The sequence below is a fragment of the Barbatula barbatula genome (genome assembly GCF_947034865.1).
Source record: "Barbatula barbatula genome assembly, chromosome: 12".
Classification (NCBI taxonomy): Eukaryota; Metazoa; Chordata; class Actinopteri; order Cypriniformes; family Nemacheilidae; genus Barbatula; species Barbatula barbatula.
The window spans coordinates 11,274,756-11,285,676 of record NC_136775.1 but is presented as its reverse complement, the minus strand read 5'-3'; the positions used below and the strand labels follow the sequence as shown (position 1 = coordinate 11,285,676).

The window sequence follows — 10,921 nt, the reverse complement described above, 5'->3', positions numbered from 1 at the left end:
AGAGTTACTATGAATAGTAGAATTCTGGAATCGACACATTATGTAACATCAAGGTTACATATATAGGATTTACAAAAAGTAATAAAGAGGAAGCAATAAAAAGCCATTTTAGTAATAAAATATATTTGTCAAAAATGTAATGATGGACAGATTTTAAATAAGCATTTTGCTAAAGAAAAAGCAATAACAACAGTGATTACACAACCACAAACAATTCAAAAGATTAAATCAAATACTAATAAATATGCATTTAATGTTTGTGCAAAGAAAACAAAGTTTTAAGGGTAGTAAAGATTGCATCTACAAAATGTTACTTGAGTAATTTAAACAATAAGAATAAAAGAAAAAAACATGTGACATTAAAGCTGAAAAGAAAAAAATTAAATGCTGTTTTTATTAGTCATGAATGTGTAAAGACTAAATAAATGAACAGATTACCGTTTTAAATAATTATTTGGGATAAGAAAACTGTACACTTTACATGCAGTTGAATATAAAAATGCAGCAGGACTCTGAACGACCAAGGGAAAGTCAATTTGAAAACAGCACGTTTGAAATGAAGTATGGCTTTGGGTGGTGTATACTACCACCTAGTGGTACTTAAAATAAATTACAACACAATTACAATAGAACCAAGCTACAAGCACGGCAGCACCATTGTGTGGTGAATCAAGTATTATAACACTTAATATTAATGCAATTCTTTCTATAATGTGAATTCACTTTATCTTTGAGTATCCATATGCAGAACAGCACTTTATGGCTTCAGTATATTAAATTAATTTCTGTATGAAAGAGGTATCGGTAACTTGGAATTTTCAGAGGTATTGCGGAACTGATAGACTCTTAAACCTGAGATGAACTGCTGGCAAGGCTATTTGGGAATGTGTTATCACTAAGGAATATTATATTTACAATTAATATTAGAACATTTTATTTCCATAAAATACCACTCAAACATGATATAAATAAAATGTAAATGCTATAAATAAACATTCACTACATTAACTAGTGAAAAATGTGTTACTTCTCATCTCATTGAACACAATTCCAAGTTTGCAGCAATTCAACTTTGGCACAGTAATTAGGAAACATCCCTGTACAGTTTTTGATTAAGTCATCATAAAGCTAGTGATTTGTGCAAAAGTAGTTTGAAGTTCTTGTTTGGTTAAGTGATTTTGTGTTTCGTAAAGCAACAATCCAAAGCAAACATAAACAATGAGTGTAAGTCAAAATATAGGTAATTGGTAACATTTCATGAAAGTTAATTTCAGCGAAACATTAAAAAAAAGCTAGCATGCTTGACACAGTCATCGGTTAATAAAATGGATTTAAAAAATCTATAAGCAATGAATAGCCCTGGATTTGAGTTGTTTTATCCTTTTACCGCTCCCCATGTGTGCAGGGCAGCGTGAGGCATAATGAACTGAGGAGGGGGTTTGGGAAAGACATAGTAAGCAAATAAAGGAGACGGTGCTGGTGTGCATACGGTTGTGAAGAACATGCCTCTCTTTTTCTTGTTCTGGGGCCACATTGGTGCATGGTGATAAAAGTAATGTGGGGCAGGGATCTGTTGATAACAGACATAAGAAAATGTTTGAAACAAAGTAATTCCAACATGCCAAAAAGAAAAAAACTTGCAGGGTATTGGATATAAAAAATGATCACTCTGCTATTGCATTTTATAAAAAGCTAATCTTTTTTGGATTTGCTTATACTGTAATACAGACAGATACATTTGCTTGAATAAACTCGAGCTAGAAGTACCATGGTAAAGTAATGTTGAAGAAATGTATTTACCTGTGCTTGAGAAAACTTGCGTGGGCCTTTTGGCTCCCTCGCCATGAATCCAGTTGTATGAGCTGCGTTCTTCACTTTCTTTGTCTCTTCCTTCTTCATCTCCTCTTCTGTGTCACTTGAGACTGCCGAGCCGCAGTCAGAAGAGCTTGCTGAATGATAATCAGAGGTATCCAGATTCACAGAATCCACTAGGCTAAAAGTGTCATCCTGACTCAAGTGAATCTCTGTTTCTTCATCGTCCTTGTCTTCTTTTGAAAACTGAGCCACTGTAAAATATCTACAGTTCTCACCAGAACTGCAGAGAAACATGATGGATTATTACTACAAACTTTTTTGCATGAGTGCTGTTGTTCTCTCAATATACAGAAATGATCCAGAACAATCATTCATAAAAACGCCACAAAGTTTGGCTGATCAGAACAGCTCTTCTTTCATTTTTCAAACATCACTGCAGTTACACAAAACATATTAAAGATAATTGTGTTTTCTATCTTAAAAATAATTATTTTAATATAAGAATAACTTGGATGTTTTACTAGATGTTTTAAAATGTAAAGAAAATTTATATTTATTTATGTAGCCTATATTAAAAAAACATTAAGAAATAGTGGGGGGAGAAAAGTGTCCAAGATTCAACCTTTTTTAAAGGACTGCCTCACACACAGATATTTACACTATATTTGAGTTTGCGTTTTAATTTTATGTTTTTGTACACATATAAATTAACTTACCGCGCACACACTTCCAGTGGATCGATCCATACGGTGATCTGACGAGGAAAGCCCAACTCACACAGCTCTAAACCGCTCTCTGTGCATGCTTGTAAAACTGACTCATCGCAGGAAATGCCTTCATTTATTCTGATACATCTGAGGGATAACAGAAAGGAAGTGAAGGGTGAAGTAATAATAAGTAATGCAAAAGGTCATGGGTTTCGATCCCAGGAAACACACAAACTGATAAATGTATAGACCGAATGAAATCAAGTTGCTTAAGATAAAAGGATCTGCCAAATGCATAAATGTAGAACATATTAAAGCATTTACTCTGCTTGGGATATGTTATATATATGTTGGGATTTAGAATTTAAGTTTTTTTCAAAGTAAAAAGTATTTTTAGTAGTTTTCCCTTATCTCTTTGATTACCTGAATGCCTGTCCTCTGCTGGGGTTGTCTGGATACCAATGGCCTGTGAACTTTTCAAGCAGAAGCTTTTGTAGTTTAGCAGCAAACAGTTTGGCTTTGATTTTATCCACACCTCCCCGTTCCACTGTCAAGCATTTGAGAAAGTTCACTCCAGCTTTTACTTCTCTCTTCATTTTCTCCACTGCATAGAAAATAGGTATTTGTAGGTTTTATGATACACACAAGGCTGGAAAATATAAAGTATCTATGAGATAATCTCTACAAATACTACACTGTAAAACTTTGCAGTAGTTTGGCAGCAGGTTTGCCTATAACTTACTGTAGATTGAATTGCTACTACTTTCCTATTAGTACTGTTTTCAATTTGAGTAAAACCTTACTTTAATCAGAATTTAAACACTTAAACACCGCAACACTGCAAAAAATAAAACTCTTCCTAAGCATTTTTTTTTGTTTTCAACTAAAAATATTTAAAACGTCTTAAAATACAATACAATTACACTGTTAAAAATAAAGGTGTTTAAAAGGTTCTTCACAGCGATCATGAGTGCGATGACATAGAAAAACGATTTTGGTTCCACAAAAAAACATCTCTTTATAATCTGAAGAACCCTTTTTCGCCACAAGGAACCTTTATTGAAACAGAAAGGTTCTTCATATGTTAAAGGTTCCTTATTGAACCAAAAGTTTCTTCTATGGCATCGAAGAACCTTTTGAAGCACCTTTTTTAACAGTGTACATAAGAACAGTGGCCTAAGATATTTAGTTTTGTTTTATGAAAGAAAATATAACAACTATGTAAGTTTAGTTTTAAAACTTAATTGTAAATTAAAGCTAAAGTAAGGAAGTGGCAAACTGCTGCAAAAAGTTTTAAAAAGTGTCTTATTTTAAACATTAATTGTTACATTTATATCACACCACAACCATAATTTGCATTAAAGGCAAATAAAGTACAAATAAGCAAAAAGAGTTTCAGAACATTGCAGAACAGAATATTACAAAATGAATGTTGCAAAGAGTCATGCAAATATGCATGGATCATTTGAACCTCATGACCTGTGCTTCTGACGAGGGGGTGTATGACAGAAAGATTAAAACTTGAAACTCTTATCCTATCTGTTCGTAACCATTGCAATTTCAGGACCTCATTTAGGACAAAGGCTATTACAGAACAGCACTTCCTTAGTGCATAATCTTATCTGAACTACAGATAGGAAAGGGGTATTACATAACGTTTTAACTTAACAAATAACCCTATAAACGGTATTAACTTTAGGACAATCCCACAACTGTCCTAACTTCAAAATTATTAAGAGAAAAAAAACCTCCAACATTGATTAATAATTGAAGATGAAGAATGTTTAATGGAAGAAAGACTCTTGAAGGGCCCTGAAGATGTGTTACGTGTGTGATGACAAAACACTTTACAGAAGTAATCACAGAATGCCGCGCAATATGATATCACAGTTAGAACTGCAACCAGCATTATTGGCTTTGCCTTTTCTATCAAACTTAATCAAGTTTCTATTTCAGCAGTTTTGCTTTTCCATTTTGTTTCACCTCATCAGCAGCTTGTGAAGTTTTGGTTGATTGGTAACAGACCTGAAAATGGATTGCCGAGTTTGATGGTGCAATTTAGGATTTCCTAACTAGAGAAAAGATAAGATTTCGTACGGTAGGATAAGAAACTTTCTGTAATGCGCCCCCAGGAGAGGGACCTCCTTCTCCGTCCGCTAAGCGGTCCAAGTTAGCGGGCAATCTATGGCTCTCTCTGTGGTCGGAGAGTGCGCACTGTGGCTTAATCTGTCAAGTCTCCCTGATTGTGAAAAAGGGATGCGTTGCTTGGGCGCTCTCGATCGAACCCGGCCAGGCTCTATTTGGTCCTGCGATAGGGGGAATGCAACAGCCTTGCGATGACGAGGAGAAAGAAGACGAGGCTTTTAAACTGTGCCTAAGCACGCGCCGCCCCAGCAAGGGGTTTTGAATCCACAGGCAGCCAGCCCTTTAGATTCCCGTTCTGTTTTTATTCCTCCGTTCAAAATGTAAACAAATAATTTGTCGATGGGGTCAGCTCCCGTCCCATGCTGTAGATTCCCACCCAGTGTTATGGCTTCATTGTTCCATGTGTCGCCAAGTGTGTTCGCCACACAAAACATGCTGGGGGATTTCCTCATGAGAAATTGTGTACAAGCAGTGTCACCACACAGGTTCCTATACCAGTCTTACACAGATTTACAAAAGGTTTGTGGGACCTCCGCATCTATCCAATCAGTGGTTTTACACCCGTTATTTCTTAGTCCCGAAAAAAGACTGCTTGCTTCGTCCCATTTTGGACTTCAGAATGTTGAACAAACAATTCGCCAAGGGAGATTGCACTCCTCCTAGCTCCAAACTCTGCCTCACAAGCTGTTAGTATGGAGCAGGTGGCTTTTTCTGTCATTATGAGCCACACATGTTCCATGCATTCTGAACGCAGGCGCAGACCTTATATCAAGGGCAGTGGGTCTTCTGTGACAGAGATTCGGCCAAGCAGTCATAGATCTCTATGCCTCACGCAACAATGCCCATGTGTTCTTCTCACTATGGGAAGAGGATGCAACACTCAGCGTGGACGCACTCATGGCCTCAAGTGCTGTTATGTGTTCCCTCCTCTCTGCCTGATAATGCCTAGTCTGGCTAGGCTGAGAGATCAGAACCTGACTCTGATTGTAATAGCACCATGGTTGGCAGAGATTATTCCTCTGCTAAATGCTCAGCCGTGGCCCTCCCAATTACACATGGATCTCCTGTCCCAGGCGAATGGGAAATTTACCCCCCACCCAGACAGGGTGGCTCTCTGGGCCTGGCGCAGAGGGTGATCTTAAACACATTGGGGCTTCCCCCGACATTCTATTGCCATAATTCAGAATGCGAAAGCCTCTTTTACACAGTCTCTGAGTGACTGTAAGTGAAAATTCTTCGAAAAGAACACAAAGAATGGCCTTCTCAGCTGTCATAGTTCAACTCTTGAGTCATCACAACCACCGTTTCCGTTTTAAAAACGTTTTGCAACGTTTTGGCAGGGCTGAACGCAGCCGACAGATGCCCTTCACATAGGTGGATCTCTCCACTCAATGTTTCAGAGAACCGGGGTTACGAACAGTAACCTATTGTTACACACCTCAACTACAATGTAACAGTTAGATCTCATCTCGTTTTCGTTTTAAGCACATGGCTAGCAAATATTCAAAGGTCTACTAAAACTTTCAGCTGTCCAGACTGAACACTATGACGAATTGAAAGAGATAATCTATTCACGTGCTAGACATTCCAAATATTCTAAAAGGCTTAAGCAGGCGACAAGTAAATAAAAAACATTGATCGAACTTTTAATGGTCAAGTAGATGCCTTATGTTATTACGACGTGCTTTCATACTTAAAATGGAGCAATGGGAAATTCCCAGCAAGAAACCCCATCATCATCATCTTAACCACACAATATTCATTGTGTTTATTTTAGACAAATATTTCAAAGCTAATGTAACATTTCAAATGTATATAATTAACTCAGCCTCTTTGTTATTTGTTATATGCTATATGTAATTTGACCTTAATGTAAATATAACTCATTTTTATCATTTTAGCACAAAAAAAGTTGTGAATTTTTGTTTATACATTCTAAACACATTAGTAAGTGAATATGGAATGAATATATGACAAAAGATTGAATTAATGGAATTCCTTACCGAAAGATTTTCTCCCAATATGATAAATCCTAAATTTCTGGATATGTTTTCGTCTTCTTCCTCAAAAAAGTTTGTTACAAAAAGGTTTTTAAGCAAGCACGTTGCTTCCTTGTTATAGTACACGCTCAAACAAACTGTACACGTTTCTTCATTTGTGTTGAGTTGGTCAAACCACAACTACGTCACTTTCCCGACATCGATAAGCGAATGACTCACTTCCTTGTCCGTACAGTGCTTCATTCTACTATAGACAGTTATGACGCCGTTTTACTCAATAGCCAAATTTGGGCAGCAGTAAAATATTAGGAAGTAAGAGTCAAATAAAATTTAAAAGCATTTCGGTCTTGGTATTTATTGATATTTAAAACAATAGGCTACCATGTTTTTAATGCCATGTATTTAAAAAAAATGTCGAAACTTCTTTTCTATTTCTGTGCTTCTAAAATGTTTTTTTCTGTAAATCTGCTTTATCAAAATCTTTGTGAAAAACGCTATAAAGCGTATTTTTATTATATTAAATATTTATCAATTAAATGTATCCTTATCATGAGCTCAAAGACAAACTAGAATCAGAAACGAGAATTTACTGTAAAAAACTAAATCTGTGGCATATTTCCCTTTCACTGTAACAGAGCAGTGGTTGCTTGAAAGAGAATTAAATGCGGCATGGCTTGATGTTGGCTGAATTTCTCCTTACGTGCAGCAGATGGCACAACTGATCTCCTTTCTCCATTTTATTTCTGATATCTGGTGCTTTTACTGTGTCTGTGTAAGAATCTGATGTAAGAACATGTTCATACCTTCGTGTTGGATTACATTGCTCATATTGAAAGCGAACTGTCTGTATGATTCTTCGGTACTTCACTGCAAGTTAGTTAATATACATTAATTCACTACTATACAGTAGATTAACAAGAGAGAGAGATGGATATATATATATATATATATATATATATATAAAGAGAGAGAGAGAGAGAGAGAGAGAGAGAGAGGAAGGGAGTTAGAATGCCACTAATTTTCAATAAGTTTATTTTCCGAAAGTACAGTCATGTGCACGTAAAGGAGTTATCAATCTGCATCTATTCTGTAAAGAGGAACTAGGAAAAATGGAAAAACTGAATAATGGTGTAAATCTGCCTGTTTCTCCCTCCCATTGTTTTGTCGGCTGCCTGCTCACATTCTTGTCTCCAGGTTCCTTGTCAGTGGGTAATTCCGGTCCTCAGCTTGTAGACTGATTGGGACAAGGAATTACAAGGAATTCATTTGGTTAAAGAGCCATGGGTGATTTGGCCCACCACTTGAATTTAGTCTTATAAGGGGTTGATGTATTCCTTCGACCTCACACCTAAGCCCTTGTAATTTTGGTGTTATAAGAGCCCAGCCTTCATGAGCCTTGCATCAGTGGGATTTCAACACTGTACGGTATTTACATTTTAAAGGCATTCCTCACTGCACAAATTGTATTTACATGTTTCAGGATTAATATACAAGTCCATTTAAAGTGATAGTTCACAGAAAATTTTATATTATGTCAGCATTTACTTCTTGTCATTTCAACCCTTTATGACTTACTCTTTTCCCAAACTCAGAAGAATATATTTTGAAAAATTTTGTTAACTGAATTGCACCGGTACCCATTGACTTGCTCTGGTTTTGTGTCCATACATTAGAAGTGAATGGGTGCCAACGCTGTTTGGTTAGTAACTTTCTTAAAAATATCTTCTTTTGTGTTCTGCAGAAGAACACGTTTGAAATGACAAGAGAGGGAGTAAATGATGACAGAATGTTTATTTTTGGTTGAACTAAAGCATGTCATAAATATTAGATTTTCTATAATGTTTATAATTAAATTATCAAATCAAAATCAAATCTGTTTATTGTCACTCAACTGCGACAGTAGGTGAAAATCAGTTCAGAAATGAAACAAAAATGTAATCAAAAATATTTTTTTATTTGAATAGTTGATAATGCTGATTATGGCCTTATTTTAATCATATTAATCAGCTTTTATTCTATTATACATTATTTCTTAAATAATTAACACTTTAGAATCTACTTTGTGTCAGTGAGGTTCACATTCCAACATGCTATGTTTTAGTTGCTCGCCTTTAAAAATCTATAGATTTTCTGGGCTTCTCACAAGCTTAATGCAATCGATAGCGATGGCCTTTCAAGATCAGTGCTAGTATAAGCAAGCCATCCTCTCATGCACGCTTACCTCTTTACAGAGACACACACTCGTTCCCATTGTACCCCCTCACACCCCCAGGTAAAGATTGTCCTTGGGCAGAAGACCAGTTTGTCTGCATTAGGAGTGAAGTGTTCCTAATGGGATTGTTCTTCCTCTCTGGTAATGATGTTAGGTATGAAGAGCCAGTTTGGTTCTCTAATGAGGATGAAAGAGATTGCAGCACACTTCTGTTTTGACCTTTGTCTTTTCTCTCCCCCTTTATTCCTTCTCAGCTCATACCAATTCTGAAACAGATCAATAGTTGTTTATGTTTGCACGAAGATCTCCGTCTTTGGTTAGGTGGAGATTATGTATGATGTGATGTGATCTGTCCTTGTTTCTTTTGGTGACAGCAATCAATATGGCGAGACTGTGATTATTGTTGAAGGTTGCTCAATGTCAGCGAAACAATGTAAACTTATTTTGATCGTACTTTACATTAGTGTTCATGTTACTGTGTAACTGTACCCGAAAGATGGAGAGCTATGCCTGGGTAGTGGGGCGAAGCCAGAGGAAACTCTGGAGGAGACCTTCGGCGGTCCTGATGTGCAAAACGGTCGTCAGACCTGGGTATGGGGCGGAAGACTAATCGAACCATCTAGTAGCTGGGCTCCTTCCAGGAGATTGTGATCGGCGTGATCACACAGTGTGGCTACCATGGGTACACAGCATCAAGGGGAAGGATGCTGGGTAGTCACCTTGTGATCGGCGGTGTGCCAATGGTGATTCAAACTTCTATGGGAGTTAGCTCGCTGGAATGGCCTCCTGTGAAAAACGGGCCTTCTCAGGTATCGCCGCACCTACCATCTTCTGACCCAAACCGGCCACCGTCAAAGCGGCAATGGTGTGTTCTGTCCAAGGTCGAGTGTCTTGGCACTAGCCGTGAGAGTAGAGCACGCCGCCCCAGGTTAACAGTTCTCACTGTGGTGGCACTAGTGACCCCGGCCGTTCCTCGCCGCTACAGCAACAAGAACATCCCATATGTAATGCTATTCATGACCTTGTATTGGGGGTGGATTGGGTGATGATTGAGGGAAACCTTGTCAGATGGCGGTTAACTAACAGAGGGGAGATGCCGGGGAACCGCGCCAGATGTGGACCCTAACCGGGCCACGAGTAGCGGAGAGTGTATCTTTCACCGTGCGGTTCAGCACAGACCAAATCGATCGGGGTCTTTCACCTGAATTTCCCCGCAGCTGGATTTCACAGATGGAAGTCTACATCATCCTAAATTCAGACCGCCAATGGTTAAGCCGCCCAGGGCGACTATCTATCTCCACGGACGTATACTCTCCGAGGCGCGGAAACCACCGGCACAAGCCCAGTGTCTCTTAGGACCTGGAATCATTTCAAGTCGAGTTGATGTGGCAGCCACGAAACGGTCGGCATCGGTAGGAAGGGTTTACAATCCATGTTATTAGGTGAGTACGGCAACCCGCAAAGTTTTCTCTTTCTGTGTTCGTTTGTGCTTATCTCCTAGGATGAGGACGGCGGGGGAGAGGAACTTGCATACCGCGAAAACCCTGTCGGACAAGGCAGTGAAGAACTTGACCGGACATTCAAGTTGGAGAACTTGCTACTTATAAACTGTGTCTGAAAAATACACGTTGAAATTTAAGTAGAATATTATTATGAAATCTTTATTGTTTCTGAAGTAAAAAAATTTTGATGTGATGCTGATGTTATAGTCTGATTCTTTTTAAAACAGTTACAGACTGTGTGTAGAGAACACAAAACACTTTATGAAATGGCAATTAAAATGTAAAAGGTAACATGCAAAACATCAATTGCTTAACTGTTTAACCAACGGTTATGACAAAAATAAGATGATATAGCAACTTTACTCTGAAGCATGAAATTAGCATTTATGAAAGTTGTGAACTAATCTAGGGTGCTTGAAACGAATTTTGCATTCATACATGATTTGGTACTTTGACAATTTCAGATGATCACTTCCAAATAAAGTGCAACTCTAGTCACGTGAAGAAGGCGTTGCGTTAAGTGCGTTATGATTGGCTGAT

The 10,921-nt window shown here is 37.8% G+C and overlaps 1 protein-coding gene across 1 annotated transcript; it reads right to left on the bottom strand.

The window, feature by feature from the left end:
• Positions 1 to 101: 101 nt before the first annotated feature.
• Positions 102 to 6,916, bottom strand: LOC306901817 (maternal B9.15 protein). The gene is made up of 5 exons (XM_079469930.1): positions 6,671 to 6,916; positions 2,946 to 3,126; positions 2,532 to 2,669; positions 1,801 to 2,095; positions 102 to 1,570 (listed from the first exon to the last, which is right to left on the bottom strand). Exons 2-5 carry the CDS (start codon positions 3,116 to 3,118, stop codon positions 1,376 to 1,378), a joined length of 801 nt encoding a protein of 266 aa, XP_079326056.1. The 5' UTR covers positions 3,119 to 3,126; positions 6,671 to 6,916; the 3' UTR covers positions 102 to 1,375.
• Positions 6,917 to 10,921: the final 4,005 nt, after the last annotated feature.

What these genes read in the sequence shown, in the direction of transcription:
- LOC306901817 (XM_079469930.1), bottom strand. Translation starts at nt 3,118, where the DNA reads ATGAAGAGAGAAGTAAAAGCTGGAGTGAACTTTCTCAAATGCTTGACA. An exon ending in AGCAGAGGACAGGCATTCAG is followed by an intron (nt 2,670 to 2,945) that starts GTAATCAAAGAG and finishes GTTATCCCTCAG; the next exon opens with ATGTATCAGAATAAATGAAG. An exon ending in CCACTGGAAGTGTGTGCGCG is followed by an intron (nt 2,096 to 2,531) that starts GTAAGTTAATTT and finishes GTTTCTCTGCAG; the next exon opens with TTCTGGTGAGAACTGTAGAT.